This window comes from Pinus tabuliformis, chromosome 3_2 (genome assembly GCF_031772625.1).
Source record: "Pinus tabuliformis cultivar Carrire ecotype Pingquan chromosome 3_2, CPIR1, whole genome shotgun sequence".
Lineage (NCBI taxonomy): Eukaryota > Viridiplantae > Streptophyta > Pinopsida > Pinales > Pinaceae > Pinus > Pinus tabuliformis.
In genome coordinates, this window is record NC_142302.1 from 337,183,152 (window position 1) to 337,204,037 (window position 20,886).

General features: G+C 37.4%; 1 protein-coding gene across 1 annotated transcript; it reads left to right on the forward strand.

The window, feature by feature from the left end:
* Positions 1–15,372: 15,372 nt before the first annotated feature.
* On the forward strand, positions 15,373–17,879 carry LOC149180868 (putative 12-oxophytodienoate reductase 11). Its single transcript, XM_089418237.1, has 5 exons — positions 15,373–15,706; positions 15,811–15,951; positions 16,199–16,329; positions 16,610–16,789; positions 17,011–17,879. The coding sequence occupies exons 1-5, from the start codon at positions 15,600–15,602 to the stop codon at positions 17,589–17,591; spliced, it is 1,140 nt and encodes a 379-aa protein (XP_089274363.1). The 5' UTR covers positions 15,373–15,599; the 3' UTR covers positions 17,592–17,879.
* The last annotated feature ends 3,007 nt before the right edge of the window (positions 17,880–20,886 follow it).

Genomic DNA, 20,886 nt, shown 5'->3' on the forward strand with positions numbered 1-20,886 from the left:
ACATTTGTTTTTAGCTTCGGGGGCGCTGCCCCCGAGCCCCCGCCGGGGGACCGCTGGCCCCGGAACCCCCAGATGGGGGGGATCGGCCCCCCGGGACCCCCGCGGGGAGGAAAAGTCCCCCCCCCCCCCGCGTGGAGGGGTGTACAATACTTCCTGGGGTATACATCCGGCTGAAACAAAGACCTTTGAACAATCATGCTCCACACACAACAAATACTAGATTCTCAAAGAGCTTAATGAAAATTTGATTATCACAATAGATCATAGTGGGATCCATCTCCTGACCAAAAATCCCCACAAGTATCGTTCTCATCTAGATCGCCTTACATGCTTCTTGACTTGTAACCATGTATTCATCTTTTGCTGACATGAGAACCACAAACCTCTGCTTCCTGCTATACCAGGAAATTGTATTTGTTGCGGACCTAACACTAAAAATTACACCTGGTGTACTCTTTCTGTCGGATAGACTCCCTACCCAATTTGCATATGTGAAGCCACATAACTTCACTCCCTTTCTCCTTTTGTACCATAATCCATACTGGGTAGTGGCTCTGAGGTATCGTAAAACATGCTTAGTTGCCTTCCAATACAATTTGGTTGGCCTAACCATAGCTTGGCTCAACTGGTTGACTACATAGCACATATTTGGTCGTGTTCACAAGATACATCAATCAACCCACTTTCTGCCAGTAAATGGTAGCATCAACCTCTTCACCTGAAGTGGCATTCTCCTTCCTCCATTTGGTCACTAGAGGTGTTTCCATGGGCTTACAACTCTCCATATGAAATATATGCAATATCTTGGTGGCATATTTTCCTTGAGACACAAACAATTCCCCATTTCCTTTCCATACTTCCATCCTGAGGAAGTAATGCATGAGAGCAATGTCTTGGATCTCAAATTCCCTTACAAGGTCCTCCTTGCAAGAGCTACTCAGCTTCTCATCACTTGTCAATATTAAATCATCAACATATAAAACAAATATAAGTAATTTACCTTCTACCAAAATATGATAGAGGTTCACATCTGCTTCACTTTTAGTGAAGTCCAATCCAGTGAAATAATTGTTGATCTGGGTGTACCAAGCTCAGGGTTCATTTTTGAGACCGTACAATTCTCACCTGAGTCTCAAACATGAGACTCCCGATCAAATGTCTCAAAACCTTATGGTTTCTCGATGTACACCCCCCCTTAATAATACCATTGATAAATGTTGTTTTTACATCCCTCTGGTGGATCTTCAACCCCATCTACGCAACCAGTGCAAGAATTGATCTAATGGATGAATACCTTGCTACACGAGAAAATTTTTCCTCTTAGTCAATTCCCTCAACTTGAGAGAATCCTTTGGCCACAAATCTAGACTTATACTTCTCTATGATTTCGTCTGCTGCATTATTAACCTTGAAGATCCATCTCAAACCCACAAATGATTTATCTATTGGTCTTGGGACCACTTCCCAAACACTATTCTTCATGATGGATTCATATTCTTCCACCATTACATCAGCCCAAACTAGTTTCTCAACTGCATTCTTAAATGAGGATGGATATTTTTCTACAAGCTCAGTCATTAGAGACATGTAGCCAACGTACCTCTCAAGTGACCTCCTTTGTTTGTGAAAATTTGAAGGAGCTCCTACATTCTCCCTCGCATCTTGCATCAACCTATAAGCTTCCTTTGTTCTTTTTCTATCTTCTCTTGATGGTTCTGTTTGAGTGGATGTTTCCACTTTTCCTCCTCTATGATCCTCAATTTGTGGCTTCTCCACAACTTCCTAAGGCTCCTCCTTTGGAGCTAAAATATCCTCTTATGGTGGGATTTTCATCTCCCTTTCAAGGGAGCATCTCATTGCTTTCTCCTCATCAAACTTTACATCCCTTTGCACAAGTTTCATTCTGAGGGAGGGTTAGTACACTCGGTAATTGTGTGGAGTTTCATTGTAACCCACAAAAAATCCCAACTATGTTGTTGGCTCAAGTTTCTTCCTTGAATTTTTGGAGACATAGTAGTAGACAAAGGCTCCAAAATTCTGAAATGAGACACATCCGGATTTCTTCCTGAGAAAGCCTCTTCCGGTAAAATCATACCAAGAATCTGATGAGGACTGCAGTTCTACAAGTAGACTATTGTGTTACATGCCTCTACCCACAAATGCAGGGGCATCCCTTGGTCATGTAGCACAGCTCTCGTAGCTCCCACAATGCTCTGGTTATTTCTCTTAGCTACCCCATTCTGCTATGGGTTGTGGAGTGTTGTGAGCTTTCTTCAAATTCATTCTTTCACATAGAAATCCTTCAAGTCATTCAAAAAATACTCACCTCCGTTGTAGCTCTTGAGAGCCTTCAACTTCTTATCACTCTCTTTATCAACTAGTGCCTCAAATTATAGAAACTTTGAGAATGTCTCATCCTTCTTCTGCATGAATAAGATCCAACAATTTCTCGACAAATCATTAATAAAAATAACATAGTATTTATGTTTAGCAGTGGAGGTTATTGAGAAGGGTCCACAAAAATTAGAGTGGGCTCTCTCCAAAACTACATTTTCTTTGTTGTATCAATCATGGAATGTGGATTTTACATACTTCCCCAACGTACAACCCTTGCAGACATCCTACTGCTCAAGTGATATTTAGAGAGGCCAGTGGTTATTGTTGCATAATTTTTAAGGCGTCGTGATGAAAATGGCCCAATCTCCTCTGCCAGAGCTCACCAACATCCTGACTCTGTACTTTCTCTACCTTACTGGTTAATGCAGCACAATCTTCCACATCAATTTTATACAGGTTCTTCACACAAACCCTCATCTGCTTCACCTTTCCATCAGCTATGTGCTTAAGAAATGCTTTACCTTTGCCGAATATTACATCATAGCCGTGGTCTTCCAAAACTGCTATAGAGATGAGGTTCTTCTTTAGGCCTAGAACAAACATGAAATATTTGAGGCGAAGAGGGGATATTGACTCCCTCTTAAAGTTTATCACACCAATCATGATAATATTGTACCTTTTGTCCTCCCCAAGCTCAATATGCATCTGGGGATCTTTCTCCTCCAGGTCACTGAAAAAATATCTACACATTGTCATGTGGAACGAGGCACCTAAGTCCAAGTATCACACACTCCCCATCACAGTGCTATCCATGCATGTGATAAGGGTGAAGTCTAGCTCAAACTGTGAAGCCAATGGTTCACCTGCTGCTCCTCCTGAGTTTTTCTTGTTAGAATTTTTATGTGGACACTTTGTAGCATAATGCCCAAATTCATGACAATTGAAACATTTTATTTTTGACAAGTCTTTCTTCTTTCCCCCTTGGCTAGATTTTGGTTTGGTATGAGATTTCTTCCCTTTTCCCTTTCCAACCAATGCAAAATTTTCTTCGTCCTCTCCCTTGGGTGAACTTCCATCTCTGGTATTTCACCTTATCTCTTCTAGTACCAAATCAAACCATAAGCATTCCCAATTTGGTAATTTCTCCCTCCCGTTCACTGAGTCCTGGTAGCTATGCAAATTTTTGGGAAGGCTTAGAAGATTTAGGCTCACCAGGTCATCTTCTACAACATTCACACCAAATCCTCCAATCTCATCCCAAACTTGTGTAAATCTAGTAAGACACCGCGGAATAATATCATTCTTATGAATCTTAATGTTTCAAAGTTTGTCTTTGAGGGATATTTTTCTATGGTCAATGTTATTCTTGAATATCTTAGTCAGTGCCTTCCACATTGTGAAAGGAGTTTCTTTCCCATGGAGATTTGAGACAATGTGGTCTCTCACTCTCTCCAAGATTATTCTCCTCGCCTTGGCTAAATCTTTCTTCCATTGTGCTAGGTCATGGGCACCAATTGATCCTAGTTTTGGAATGTTTGTCTTGAAATAATCTAGCAATCCATTGTCATTAAGCACTGCCTCTATGCGATCCTTCCTTCTAGGCAATGAAATTTGAGTTGCCTTCTAAGGAATACTCTAATCTCAGTCTGTTGAAGGTCATTCTCCCAACTTTGAACAAATCAAGCTACAGTGAAGCTGCAAATTCGAACCTCCTAACGAACAACTTTAAAATTCTTGTTCTAATGTGAATCTTGCTTTGATACCATGTAGAAATATGGTGATAGAATTGCAACTACTCAAGAAATTTAATCTAAATAAAGAGACACAATTCTACTCTATTTTTCTACGAAAATTAATTCACAATTTAGAACAACATTCACAAACATGCATCAATCACATACACAAGTACATGGATTTATCTAGGGAAACCAATTGGTAAAAACCCATTAAGTCTTCTTGTATTAATCATATGAATAGAGAATGTATTACAATTTCTTGCTCGCTTTGAGATCAACCTGAAAGTGAATAACCTTTTTCTCTACTTAATGAGAAGCTCTAACCTAGACTTTGTAAATTTTTTTCCTCTGCTTGAACCCCTATTTCCTTGTGAAATTACTATGGAATGAAGCCCCTATTTTTTATGAATTTTCCTCCAATTGATTGTGCAATTCCCAAGGCTAGATCTTTGATGGCATGAAACACATGTACACTCAATACTAGTCTACAACTAATGTTACACTGCCTCAGAATCTCCACCACATATGGGGAACTCAAATTCTCTACATGCACTAGATATTTTTGGTTGATTGATCATTTAACTTGATGATCACTGAGTTAGACTACTGTCTCACTACACAATTGACCTCCAACTAGTTCTATCAATAGTTAGAACTAGTTTAACTGAATACAACTGGAAATCACTGAACTTGATTGCTAAAAATTAGCAATCACACGTGCATAACTAAACTCCAAGCCCTATAACTTGAATTTATTGAGCTAAGTAAGTAATAAAATCCATGTCACCTCAATTAAATACCTCAAAGTTGTCTACTTATGTAAAAATTAATTTTTTTTCAATTTGACCAAGGCAAATTCAAATTGAGACTTTCCTGCTACACTTCTCAACAAAAATTGCCTCAAATAGAGTCTATATGCAAAATTTATGCCACTAGGAAGTTGACTTTCCTGTTTTGACCACCATAATTTGAGAGGATGCCACATCCACCCCATTTTTAGAAAAGTGGCTATCCCCATGATTATGATGAAGAATACTCTACAAGAGTCAATATTATAACTCTAGTTAATGTTTTAGGGAGTCAAACTTAACCATTAGTGGGCCATTGGGCTATGTTATAATTAGACCACTAGGTGTAAAATGGGTTCCATTCTATTCAAGGGAATTTTTGTTCCATAGATGAGAAGAGTAGTCAGAGATTCGATAGGAAGAGAGAAAACAAAGATGATTATTTCACCATAGTATCCCACGAGTCACATGCCTCATCTATTTATACCTACATCCATTTTATATTCAGAGAAAGAGAACATATCGACCTCACCTTGCAGCTAGGTTTTCTCGTAAAATGGTTTCCCAACTATCTATGTTAGTTTGTGGTTTGTGATTTTTATTTCATTGTTCTTTATTTTCTACATAATTATAATTTTCATGTATATGCAATAAAAAATAATTATAGATCTATAAATCTAAGAAGAAATAAACTATCATAGTGTAGATTTCATATTTTAAGTATAATTTTATCATATTTGTTGTGATGAATTATTTGGTGGAATATCCAAAACAATTTATGAATTTTATTTGTATCAGAGTAAGTTTGTTGGGGTATATTTTTGGGATTTGTAGGGGATCTATATCAGTTCAGTTGAAAGTCAGAAAACCCTATTCATGGGTGACGAATATGTGAATAACCCTCATGATCCTACAAAGTAGAGGTTTGAATGACTAAAATCACAATTTGTAGATATAAATTGTAATGTGAGCCTCCTCGTGGTGGCCTTAACCAATAATCTTGAGTTATTCAAAGAAGATGGGGGTTCTAACCCAAAGGTATGATAAGAGGGGAGATCAGGAGACCAAGAAGAAACAAAGAAGGAGATGAAGAAAGAACCCAAAAAGGATCAACCCAGTTCAAGTGTTGAAAACCATTCATGTTACCTATTCAATATGGAAGAAAAGGTTGAAATCAAGCTGCATCAAGGTGAGATTGATGCTTTGAAGATAAGTCAATGGTTGCAATGATTATAAGTTTATTTTAGTATTCATCATATAGAAGAAGAACAATTTTTATTTTTTTTGTTGCTTAGCTGAAATTAGAGATCCATGCCATGAATTGGTGGAAAAGCCACAGAAATACCTTAAGGTTGGAGGGATATCCTCTAGTGACCAAGTGAGATGATTTCAAAACCTTCATAAATTCACAATTTTACCCTATCAGGTATGTAGAAGACTAGTGGATATTACGGCAATACTTTAGGAAAAAGAAAGGGTAGAGTATATAGGAGCACATTAAAGAGTTAAAAAAGATGGCCAAAATGTTTATTATCTCCCCAAGGAACCCAAATGTACTCCTCAAGTATTTGGGGGGTCTACATGGCCATTTGTGAAAGCAAGTGTGTTGTTTAAAAATTATATTGGTGGATAAGGATTGTGTACAAGAAATATAGCTTGAGAACATAGGCCTGAAAGGAGAAGTGTTGGAAGTTACATCCAGAGATTAACCCAAAGAATAAAAATAAATATAATAAGAAGAATAATATCATGACCAATTATTCAAGAAACCAGGTTGAAAGCATCTCAGTCGTGGATGAAAATATCATCTATACATCAGTGCAAAAGGAGGTTAATTTGAGTTTCCTTCAACAACATGAAGATAATGAAAAGACCTAACTCTTCCAGATAAAGATATAGGTCAAGAAGACAAATATTGATGCTTTGTTCAACTCAAGATCTGATCTGAATTTAAACAGGAATGCAACAAATTACAGATATAACCATAAATACAGAGATGCAATAGAAATAACACTATCTCTCATTAATATCAAATAATGAAATATTCTTACAAATAGAATGGAAATGAGACTAGCTCGGCAATGGTAGCTTATCTTTGAGAAGAGATGTGGCATCTACATGCCTCTGAACTGCATTACAATGAGGCTCAAGGGCCTTTTTATTATTGAAAAAAAAAGAGAAAACCCTAAACAGCCAAAAACCTAACCCAAGGAGATGTAACACCAAGAGTTTATGGGCCTCGTTGGGGTTAGTTGGGCAACCAACTTCCCAGGGTTGTAGCTTGGTCATTTTGATGCATATGATACCTCGTTATAAATATCTCTCCGAGGACTATAACTAAAAACACGATATCAATGAGATCGCAAAAGTAATATTTCCAAAAAAAAACATCGTTTAGGGTCTCAAAATGGCTTCGGAAGTTCAGGATCTGAAAAACTGCCAAAAATAGTAAACTGTGCTATAATTAAGGAAACTGAAAAAATGAAAGAAACAATAGTGGGGGTCCACATGGAATAGGTGAGTGGCCACCAATATCTCAAACATGGATGAAAATATCATATATACATCAGTGTAGAACGAGGTTAATTTGAGTCGCCTTCAACAACATGAAGAGAATGAAAAGAACAGACTCTTCCAAATAAATATACAGGTTAAGGATACAAAGATTGATACTTTTTTCAACTCAAGATCATAGGAGAATCCCATTACAACAAATTGGGATTGAAATTTTGTGATCATCTAGGTCCATATTCATTGTGATCACATTTGATGCAGGTGCTAGAGACATTAAATAAGCACTAAATATTGGAAAATATCAAGAAGAGTGAGTTTTCACAATAGTATTTGGTATATATGAGGTATACGATAGGTGGAGGAGAGCTTAAAATAGATCTTTCCAATATGGAGGCCATCATGAAGTGGTTATTGCTTATCAATGTTTTTGAGATCAAGAGTTTCGTTGGGGCAACATAGTACCTTAAAAAATTCATAGCCTTATTTTTAGCAGTAGCAAAAAAATTTAACACCATAACAAAAAATGACAAGAGTTTCCAGTGGTGAAAGGGTTAACAAAGGGCCTTTGAGGATTTAAAGAAGAAGTATCAGTGAAGCACTGGTTCTAGTATCACCAAAATCACAAAAATCCTTTGAATATGAGACATATGAGGTGCAAGCGGATATGTTATGGGAACCATCTTGATGTAGGGATGAAGCTATATGCTACATTTATTAAGTATTTCATGGGGTGGTTCTACTACCCTACCTCTGACAAGGAGCTCTATGCTCTAGTGCAAGTTGTGAAGAAGTGGAAACAATATTTGATGGGGAAGGAAACAATAATCCACACATATCACTAGCCACTATAGTACCTATAGGACCAAAGTAAGCTACAACAAACAAGGCATTAAAAGTGGATTGGGTTTCTACAACAATTTGGTTTAGTGATCAAGTATAAGAAGGGAAGAAAAAACAACAAAAACAAGTTAGTCAACATACTTTGAAGACCACCCACATTAAAGATCACAAATTTGGGAACTTTGATGCACATGGATCCATTCACCCATGATGCATATAGAGAAGCATATTTAGAGGGTGAGGACTTCAAGGGGGGTGTTTCATCAATTACAAATCCAAATTGATGTGCATTATGGTAACAACATAGTTGACTACCATATTTAGGATGGGTTACTCTACAAGTTGGATAAGTTATGTGTTCCTGAATGTGAGTGATTGTAGCTTATTAGAAAGGCTCACACATCCAAGGTTGCAGCGCACTTTGGTGTAGGGGATATAGTGGCCAAACTGCATAGGTATGTGTATTGGCCAAGATGCAAGAAAATGTAGCTAGGTTCCTAAGAGGATGCATGCTTTGTTGTACCAACAAGCCTAGTAACAAGAAACAAGGTATATATGATTCCTTACCTATACCTATTCATTGTTGGGGAAGAATTTCCATGGAGTTTTTGGGTGGTTACTAACAATAAAGAAGGGACATGACTACATGTTTATGGTAGATGATATTTTCAATAAGATGTGTGTTATGATGCCCTGTAAAAATACCATCAGTGGGAAACAAGTAATGGGATTTTTTTTTGGACATGGCTAGGTGCAATTTGGGATACCAAGGAGAATTATTTTAGACAAGGACACATGATTTCTTAGTTCATTTTTTACTACATTGTGGGAGACGATGGACATGAAGTTAAATAGCTATACAACACTCCATCTATATATAAATATGCAGATAGAAGTAGTCAATAGGAATTTGGTCAAAATTTCGAGGGGTTACAATCATAAGCATTTGAAGGCTTGGAATGAAAATATGGTATATGTACAATACTCTTACAACAGAGTAATCCACACTTCTACTGGCATGTCCCAATTTGAAACTTGCTTAGATATTTGTCATCGTCGCCTTTGGATATATTGCATATGGGAAATAAGGAGGAATGAGGGAGGATCTTCTAGGGGATTCCTTCAGGGAAATGCTTTTATTGAGAAGATCAAGTGGATCAACCTTGATGCGGATGTATGAATGGAACATAATGAAATACAAATTTATAACAAAAAACATAGAGATGCCATAAAATTTGAATTCCATCAATGAATGGAATCTGCTAAAACTTTAAATAATACAAAATGAAACAAACTCACTTGAATGGTGGTAGCTTAGAGAAGATATGTGATGGTTATGTGCATTCACTAGAGGACATTACAATGAGGCTGAAAGACCCTTTTTAATATAGATCAACAATGAGGAAACCTAAAAATCTAAAAACCTAACCCTAAGAGATAAAACACCAAAAGGTTTGTCACCCCAATGGTATTAGTTAGTATGTCAACTTCTAGAGGTTGTAAATTTTGCATACAATATTTGTTTGGCTCACTTAGTAACCTATTTGAAAGATCTAGCAGAGTAGTACAGATTCTAACTAAGCCTAGGAAAATCGTATGGTTACTACTTGGGCCACTACCACATCAAGGAAACAATGTTTAGGGCCTCAAAATGATCCAAAAAACTATAGAAAAACTGCCAAGCTGGAGCATTGTACTTTAAGTCGATCAAATAGTTGGGTGGTCACTGATCTCCACCTGGACCACATATTCATGTATAGGAGACACTTTAGAAGTCATAAGAAAAATAAAAGGCCATGCATGATCAATATGGAATAAATAAGTCCTTCAAGGTGGGAGACATAGCATGGTTACAATTGAACAAGGACCAACGACAAGGTTCTAGTAATAAAATCAAGGCTTTGCGATATGGTCCCTTTGAGATACTGGAAAAGGTGGGTGAAAATGCCTATAACCCCAATCTATCCCCACACATGCACATTTAATCAAATGGTGAATGCAAAGAATATGAAATTATATGAGCCTTCCATGTTATATCATGAAGAGGAATAGGTTTTACCTTCTATAGAATATTTGGCACTAGATGCTCAAGCGAAGTTGAAAATAGATACAATTTCCCAAAAGAGGCCTAGAAATATCAAACAAGGGAAGCATGAATTTTAGTAGATTGGGTTGAAAAGGAAACTTCTAGGAAAATCTAAATGGTACACCCGAGAGAAGGTGGAGGAAAAATTTCCTCACCTCATTCAATAGAATCTTTTGGGGACCAAAAGCCTCCCAAAATAGAGAGGTGTGATATGGATCGGATCATTATATTGTTTCAAATTCATCTTGATTCTTTCATAGTGGAAAAGGTGGAGGAATTAACTCATAGGACCATTTTTACCTACAGGACCTTGTTTGGAAAATTAGGGTATAAAAATTTTGGGAGTTGTTTAATGCATCAAACATAACTTTTTAGGGGGTAAAACTTTGTTGCTTAAATTCTAAATCTTTGTATGGTATTCTACATGTGGAGACCTTTCCAATAGTGTAAGAATTGCCTCAACTAGAGTTTATATGCAAAAGTTATGCCACTCGGAAATCAACCTTCCTATTTTGACCACCATAATTCGAGGGGACGCCACGTTAGCCCATTATTCATAGAAAGGTGTTAGCCAGATGATGATGACGAAGAAGACTCTAGAAGAGCCCATATCATAACTCTAGTTAAGAGTTGAGGGACTCAAACTTAGCCACTAGTAGGCTATCAAGTTGTGTTATAACCAGACCGCTAAGAGGAAAAGGGGTTCCATTTTATTTAAGGGTATTTTTGTTCCATAGATGAGCATTGTAGCTGAAGATTGGACAAGGAGAGAGAAAATAGAGAGGGTTATTGCACTATAGTAGCCCATGGGCCACAAGCCTCACTTCTTTATCCATCTCCTCATGATAGGAGTAGAGTAGGTTCAAAAAAGGATCTTGGAGGGTCCCGGGGTTAGGCTAGGAGGGTCTTTCAACACCTCCTTTTCTCATCAAAAGTGATTTCCATTTGCTCACCGTTGGCTCGGTGAGGAAATATAATCTTTCTTTAAACAAAAAAAGGGTTCTATCATAATCCCAAGGTAGAGTTGCAAGTGTCAAAGACTGAAAAGCGAGAATTCAAACAATTCAAAGTTCAACTTGTATGCCCCCAAATCCAATTTAATGAGATTCTTAATTCAAATCCTTTCACATCGGAAGCACCTTATAAAGCTCTTTGACCTTATATCTATTTTTTATTCAGAGAAACAGAGTAAAATGACCTCACTTTCCAACTGGGTTTTTTTGCTGAAAGTGTTTCCCAAGTTATATTGTATTAATTTGTGGTTTGTCATTTGTATTTTGTTGTTCCCTTACATTATTATAATTTACATGTACATGCAATAAATAATAATTTACAAATCCAAAATATAAGGAGAAATAAACCCTCATAATACATATTTCAGATTTTAAATATAATTTTATCAAATTTGGGGTGATGAACTTTCCAATAAAATATCAATGAAAATTTACAAAAACAACCATAAATAAAGGCATAGTATAACTTATAGATGAAAGAGTCTTTTTCATGGTAATTCACCAAAATAATACAATTTCAAGATTTTTTATTGTTTAAAATATATTTTTGACTGCATAAATGGATTCAACACCATGAAAACCCCTAGGGCACTGGAATTATGCATATTAAACAATTTAAACTCAAATTTTTAAAAATCTTTGTCAAATTTTGATAAAAATTAACGAAAAAAAATATTGTGAAAAAATCATTTAATCTATAAATTAGACTACACCATAGATAAATAATTATAAATTATAATATAATAATAAACAACCAAATCTATTTATAAAATAATCTATCTAAATTATAGCGAATTAATAAATAAATAATTATAAATTATAATATAATAATTAAAATAAATATCAATTTATAAAATAATCTATTTAATTTATGCGGAATTCATAAATAAATGATTATAAATTATAATATAATAATTAAAATAGAAATCAATTATAAAATAATCTATTTAATTTATGCGAAATCTATTAATCTTACGTAACAGAGATTTATAGATATAAAAAAATTTGAAGAACATGGAAAAGCTTATTTTGTGACATCATTTTCGCCATTATTGATGAATACTATTGCTCCTTTTTCGCTTAAATAGTTAACTACCTCTTCATTACCGATTTATTAATGGAAAGTTTGCATGCATTTCAAAAGATGAGATCATCGATAATCAAACATAAAAGCAATCGATAATTAAACATAAAAAACAATCCACTTGTATGTTTTAAAAAACAAAAAACAATTTTGTCGGTGGCCACAATTTTTTTAGTACTGGAAACATGGTCCCTATTATGATGTATATTCAATTTTATATTTGAATTTTAATCAATAATCAAAATAAAAGGACAAACGTTACTTCAAACAATCCATTCAAATGCATTAAATTAATACAATATATTTTTTAATAAGTTTAAAATAACCTAATAATTAAAAAATATTGAGTTTATGATATTTATATGGTTTTTTTTATAATTTAGAGAAAATAATAATTAAAAAATATTTAGTTGATGATATTTATATGATTTTTTTTTTAATTTAGGGAGGAAATGTTTGGTAAGTGGTTGAAGATTGATGGATATTGAGATTGTTTTCATTGGTTAGTAAAGACTTTTATATCATCAAAAAAAATTGGGCATATTCTTGTCTTATTGGATTCAATCTCATATTTTTAGAGCAAGTTTGAAAGTTCTATCAAAATTTTTGGAAATTTAGAGATGGATTGTTGGAATTTTGGAGATTGACTCTTTTATGGATTTTGATATTATATGGAAAAGGTTCAGAAATTTGGGGATGGGAGTCCTTAGCCTCTACCCTTGGTCACATGGCCACCAAGAAAAAATGGCTATCAAGCTATCAAGCCCTAGGTATCTCGAAGTTCACCAAAATACACATGCATAAACCCCAAGATGGATATTCTTGTTTAGTCTGTTGACAAACGAGAATCATCCCATCATTTGTTGGTATATCAGGATGTTGGCATCAAGATACTAGAGTGTCAGTCTAGTCAAAGCTAAGTATTGGGAGTTTAGATCGATAGGACCCCTAAAATATCTTGATATTGACAGACCCAATAATTGTCCATCAATTGACGTGTTGCCTTGCCATTAGTTACTATGTAGTTTGGGCCATAAGAGTTGGAGTATCAAGTCGACAAGAGACAAGAATCAAGAGATGTAGGGATGATGGTTGTATTTCCTCCCCTAGTATCGATAGAAGCCAAAACATATCAATGGTTTAGAAATTTCTTCTTCAAGTGCCTAGGGTGTGTTAGGTTTTTGGAATTTGGCTATCAAGAGATTCTAAGGTATGCTTTGTGCTACCTCCCCAATATTGTGGATTTGATACAAGGCTGATAGTGTATGACATGGCACGATGGCACCATTGATGTGTTTTTGACATAGAATGACAAGGCACATCCACGTGGTAGATGACATGTCATTATGATATGGCATGAGGCATAGTCCTTGATGACATGGTATGTTGATGTGGAAATTACATGGCAATTCATGTGGTAAGGTGACATATCATGATGTGGATTAGAGTGCGCAACAAGTGGTAGCCAGGATGGTAGTGGCATGGATGTTAGGCTATTGAATGTTGGGTATTCAGAAATCTGTGGAGTTACTACTAGCATGGGACCCTAATCGTAATAGAAATGATAGATCATCCACTACCAAAGTTGGAGAATGTTAAGCAACAAAGTTTTGTCTCATTGTGTCAGGAGGTCAATGGTTGGATGTCAGAAATTTAGGAGAATTAGGACGGGGCATCGACTTTACCCTAGTAATGATATAACTCCAAACCCTGTTAGTTGTTGAAAATGGGCATTTGTCAATTACCGTTGAGTATTGAATGATCATGAGTTGATGATTGAGAGATTGGTGGTCGAGTATCAGGAGGTCAGGTAGTGACTATCGAGATTTCCTCTTGATACATTCCAAGCCCGATATGATCGATGATGTTGACATGGAAAATTTACATGGTCCCTAAGAGGGCATAGTCTAGTGTAGTATTGACACTGGACTAAGTTGCCACATGTCAGTGACGTGGTAATATACAGATGTTGATGTGGCACATGGAGTGGACAAATCTTTAAGTGGGCATAACTTTGTGCCTTGACTAACAAAAGACAATGGCAATATCAGTATCAAGTTTTGAGGTGGTTATAGAAAGAGGAAATTATGCTAACCCCATCTCCATAAATCTTGAAAGTTGTGCCACACACCCCGTAGCCTTAATTAGGCATTAGGGGGGTTGTGTAGAGTACACATATGTCTAACACCCAATTCCAAAGCTTATCTGTCCTAATACATTGTCCCAAGAATTTTATGACAAGGGTTTTGCTAAAAAGATCAAGAATTTTATCAACACCAATCTCCTCACCTACAACCACAAAACCCCCCTCTTCCCGCCCCCTACCCCAACTTTTCACCACCTTATTCTTTCACCTAGTCAAACCGCGATATTGGGTACTAGAGTACCTTCCTTATTGTAGTCCTAAATTGAGGAAACCACCGATGAAACCTTCCCTATCATGAACCACACTAGAGTCACAAAAATTTTCACAAGGATTTCCACTCTCTTTCGAAGTGTTATCAAAACCAATACAAACTAAAATTGATGAGGCCAAGAACTAGTACCACCAACTGTATCATTGATATCAATCAGAATTAAATGCTCTACCCTTACCTTCCACCACATGTGAAATACCATTTAGATCTCGAAGTAAACCAAAATCCAGCCCTCAAACACCACTACCACCACACGGCGGATCTACCTCTAAAATATTGTCATGAGGTCTACCAAAATAAAACGACACCTTTATAATATGTACAAAAATTGAATCTTCAAATCCAACCTGGTCTAAAACTTCATCCATCTTAATGCACCGTTGATAAATAATTATAAATTATGATATAATAATTAAACCAAAAAAATTCGTAATTTTATTATTACGAAAGTATCTGTCATAAAATAATCCATCCATATGGAGCCTCTGGTTAAATGTTTGATCAGCCATGACGTTAGTGATATATATTTTAAGTTGCACTGAAATACTTTATAACCCAATACGTGAATGCGTCAGAAGTCTGTCGAGCATTCAGCAGCATGAGTACACCATGAATCTGTCAACCATTCAGGCGCCATGACGCTAGTCATATCAAATAGAACTTACATTGCAATTCTTTATAATCCCCCAAGTCGATACACAATAAATCTATCCAGCGTTCAACCTGCTTTTCGAAATCGGTGGAGCTCAATCGCTTTCATTGTAGAGAAAGAACAGGAACCATCATGGAAGGTGGAAAACATAACGCAGAAGAAAGTCAATCAAACCCGCAGGAGCAGAAGATCCCATTGATGACACCTTACCAGTTGGGTTCCTTCAGCTTGTCTCATAGGTATCAATCATCAATCTTCTGATGACCCTTTTCTCATTTCCTCTGTTAGATTTTCTTATTTTATTGTAAGTTTCAGTTTGTTAATGCTGCAAGGGGTTTGGCAGGGTGGTTTTGGCACCGTTGACCAGACAGAGATCCTACGGTTACATACCCCAACCACATGCAATTTTATACTATTCCCAGAGAACCAGCCCTGGAGGTCTTCTCATTACAGAAGCTACTGGCGTCTCCGACTCTGCCCAAGGGTAGGCTAACATTTTCTCTCTCAGATACCCACATCAGTAGTTAGAGTAACTCAAGTGCTTGTTGCGAGTTTTTATGATTAACACTATATAGTTTAATGGTTAAGAGTCAAAAAAAAAAAAAAATAATAATGGATCTTTTCCTACCTTCAACAAAAAAAATCTCATATATCAAATTTGTCCAGTTAGCCATTACTTTAAAAAAATTGAATTGTCATATAAAAATCATAATAAAATGTGCAACTGACAGGTATCCGGATACGCCTGGAATTTGGACGGAGGAGCAGGTCGAGGCGTGGAAGCCCATTGTCAATGCTGTCCACGAGAAAGGAGGCGTTTTCTTCTGTCAGATTTGGCACGTTGGAAGGGTTTCTCATGTGGGTAAGTATCTATGCTTTGCATTGGTTATCCATTAATTCCTTTCATGTACCCACTTGACAGATATGTGTGGATTGGGTTCTGTTGATTTGCTTCTAAAGAATGATTTCCACTATAATGTCACTGGTTGTTGGCTTCATTTGGCCATGGCATCTCATAATGAAAAATGGGTAGTGACAACTCTTAGTTTCTTGACCTAATAAATTTGCATTAGGTCAGTTTTTTTAAACAATTGTAGTCAGTTTCTTAAATTAAGATGGCTGATTGGATCTATGAAATGCAGATTATCAACCCAATGGCCAGTCTCCCCTTTCATCATCAGATCGAAAAGTATCAGGACAGGTTCAACTACCCAACGGCAAGGATTATGCAGATTTTTCCACTCCTCGAGCTCTAAAAGCTGAGGAGATTCCACCTATTGTTAATGATTTCCGTCTTGCTGCCAGAAATGCTATCAAAGCAGGTGATTGGCACAAATAATTCATAAGCCACAGGAAGATCTCAAGTTTTTTTCTTAACAGATCCCATGGCTTTTCTTAGCCAAAGAATTAACTCTGGCTTTTTTTCTGTTATTCATATCAATCACATTGAATTTAACGGATTCAATTCACATTACATCAAAATAGTTTTTTTCCAGGGAATTGCTCCCTTCTTCCATTCATAGTTTTGGTGGTTTTCTGGCAGGTTTTGATGGTGTTGAGATTCATGGTGCTCATGGATATATTCTTGAGCAATTTATGAAAGATGGTGTAAATAACAGGACCGATCAATATGGTGGGTCACTGGAGAACCGGTGCAGGTTTCCTCTGGAAGTTGTTGAAGCAGTGGCAGATGAAATTGGAGCAGAGCGAGTGGGAATACGCCTCTCTCCATTTACACAATATCTAGATTCCAATGACTCCGATCCTGAGGCGTTGGGGCTTTACATGGCTGAGGCTTTAAATAAATACAACATCCTGTATGCCCACTATGTAGAGCCCAGACTGGTAACGTCATTTGACTCTGTTGCAACAAACAAGAGTCTACTCCCAATGAAGAAGGCATTCAAGGGAAACTTCTTAGTTGCAGGAGGTTATAACAGAGAAGATGGAAATGCAGCAATTGCGAATGGCAAGGCTAATCTTGTAGTTTATGGTCGACTTTTCCTGGCCAACCCAGATTTGCCTAGAAGATTTGAGTTAAATGCACCTCTCAACAAATACAACAGAGACACTTTCTACACTCCTGATCCTGTGGTTGGTTACACAGATTATCCATTTCTATAGCTTCACTCCTCCAGAACTCTGTGTTGCTATTATTATGTTAGGCTTTTATTCTAGGTGCCCAAAGAGATAGGTTGTTGCGTATGGAAGCCATCTTTAACATGTAAGTCTATCATGTCTCATGATAGATAGGTGGTTGATAGGGAAGTCATCTTTAACATGTAAGTCTCATGTAAGTCTCATGATAGATAGGTTGTTGGGTAGGGAAGTCATCTTTCATATATAAATGTAAGTCTCATGATATATAGGTTGTTGGGTAGGGAATTCATCTTTGATATATAAATTTCATGTTTACATGTGAAGAATAATTATAACAAAAGCTTATTAAATAGTTTTGTTTATTAAAAAAAATATTCATATTTAATATTTTTAAGAGGTAGAAAGAATTATGTAAAGAAGTTTTTTTCCCGTAGAAAAAGTCGCAATTTCTATTAATCATAAGAAATTACATTTTGTAGATGCTATGCATATGCATACCGAGGCTGTTTGCCTCTCAGTGAAAATCAAAATAGACTTGTCATTGTTCCAAGCCACTAGAAAAACCAGATATTCTAGATTGTATTCTCTCCTCTCATCAAACTGTTGTCCACGCAGGGAGTTTGGAGAGGTATAAGATCAAAAAAAGATAAACAGCATAGAGTTTTCATTGTTCAGACATCATTGTGCAGCTGTAGCTTGCTGCCCAAAATTTTACAAAAAATAATAATAGTTTTGTTTTTATCACCATAGTCCATAACAGTCTTTTAACCAGAAAGAAATAAAAGCATATAAACAAAATAACAGTAAGATTATGCATGTTGGGACCCCTTTCAAATGTGAGCATCCCTTTGTGCCTGTTCAACAAAGGGTCTGTGATAGTGCTGAAAGAAGGTACCATCCCGATCTTCTTGTATTAACCAGGTCTCTTCTTGCCTCTGCACTGCTTGTTTGGATAGGTAGTCCGCCCGAGTGTTGCGCTCCCTGTATATATGTCGACAGTCAAAATGTTCAAAAGCATCTGTTAGTCTGAGTGCCTCATCCAGGATGTGTCTCAAAGAGAAAGCAGTGCAATTTGATTTTCTTGTTAGCCAATTCTAAACAATCATTGAGTCACCAAACAGTTGTAATTTTGTGCATCCTTTCTCTAGTGCAAAGGATATGAGAAATTTTGCAGTGGAGAGTTCCGCATAATTGTTTGTGCCTCTTCCCAGTGGAATTTGTAGCGAGAATGAATGGTTCTCACGCAAGAAAAGAATGCCTCCCCCCCCACAGCCATCCTCTTGGGCTGAGCCATCAAAGTATGCCCAGGGGAAAGATTTGTCAATGAGTTCAGGGGTGATGGATCGAGGGAGGGCCGGAGGAGGATCATCAGGAATGAGAGCGAGGTCTGCTAATATGTGGGCAATGGTGATCGGCCAGTGTGGGATTTTTTGGTCGAAAATTGCTCTATTTCTTGCGATCCAGATTGACCAACACATGAGGAGAGGTATGTTCCTGTCTTTTCCTGAGTGCTGTAACTGCCAGTTACCCCAAGCCTCAGCGATAGTCTGGCCTTGCCACAGGTGAAGGGAGGGGGAACGAGAAGAGAGGAGTGACCATAATTCAAGAATCACCGGACAGGTGAGAAATAAGTGTTCCGTATCTTCCTCGTTACTTCTGCAGAGATGGCACCAGAAGGGGCCATAGAAGGACCTTTTGATCAGATTTGCCCCAGTAGGAATCTTGTTGGAGAGTATAGCCCACATGAGTAGCCGAGTTCTGGGGGCGGCTTTTAGATGCCAGATTGATTTCCACCATGGCTGTGAGATGTCTGGCTAGTGATGTTGCATTAGCTGCAAATAACCTTCTTTTGGGGAGTATGTTCCTGATTTTGCATGGGCCCAGACAATCTCATCTTCTCCCTCCGATATTCTGATGTGAGCTTGTGAGAGAGCCTCAGTGTAAGAATTCCATTCTTGTCTCCATTGATCCGGAATGTGGAGATCGCGGGAAGACCTCCAAGCTTGATGGAGGAAACCAGAATTTCCATGGTCAGCAATGTGGGCAATGTGCGTGACTCCTTGATCCCTTAGATGTGTTAGGAGCCGCTCTGATAGTCTTTGCATGTTTCCACAGCCAATCCAGGGGTCGACACCAATGCGAACAGAGTTTCCCTGCTTAATTCTCCAAGTCAAGCCCTCCCTGATTAGAGGAAGAGAGTTTAGGACAACTTTCCAGATGATGGAGTGATTACCACTTCCCCTATGTTCCCTGCGGATCCAACTGAAGACACTTTCAGGTGCAATATATTTTTGTTGGAAATAATACTGAGAGGGGGGGGGGGGTGAATCAGTATTGTCAGATCAGATAAAAGTTTTCAATTTCATACTCAGAAACATATACGCGACTTCAGTTAAGTGAACCCGCATGTACACGCTACTGTGTCTAATGCAACTAGCGTATACCCAGAGATCTTATAATTCAGTTAGCTTAATCTTCAGTAAATGCATCAGAACATTATTAAGCAATTTAACAGTAAACAGGTGCAGTATAACAGAACAGAACATCACACAAGAGCCACACACATGAACACCATGATATAAGGTGGAAACCCAATGTGGGTGAAAACCACCTGCTGCAATTCGTCTCTTTCTTCTTTAATGAGAAACTTCTTTTACAATGTACTGGTGCAGTCCTTTACCAGTATGCAGGCTACAACCTGCAGAGGGCTACAACCCTCTCTCGTTTTCCAACTACTTCTGGAAGGGAGCTACAACCCCCTCAGCTCTTGTACTAGCTGATCCATTTACTAGTACGTAGGTGCTGACCCTACAACCTTCAGGGACCACGTTTCATCAATTTTTAGACTGGATCCAAGAGTACAAAATAAACATTACTGCAATACAATCATCAACTTAAACTTGCATCATAATTCATTAAACAACCCAATACTGAATCATGGAAACCCTGTCATCAAGTACACAGAACCAAAACCAGAGCCCAGAACTCTGCAACAACCACCAGAATCAGCAGCAACCTGAAATATCAAATCTTATTATGTATACGCTACTTCACTGTACCAAAACCGCGTGTATACGCGCTTTCACCAAAGGCAACCCGCGTGCAGATCTAGAAATAGATTCTTATGCCTTCGCTGTCAGATCCGACCCTTGCCAAACGTCCCGAACCGATAACTAGCAATACCAGATCCTCTCACTGCGTCAGACACACAATGCATATCACTTTGCCTAATGATCTTCTCCTTATATAGCCTTAGGCCTTGTTCAATACCAAGAGCCAAAACCATAGTAACACAATACCATCAACCTCAAATCTAGGG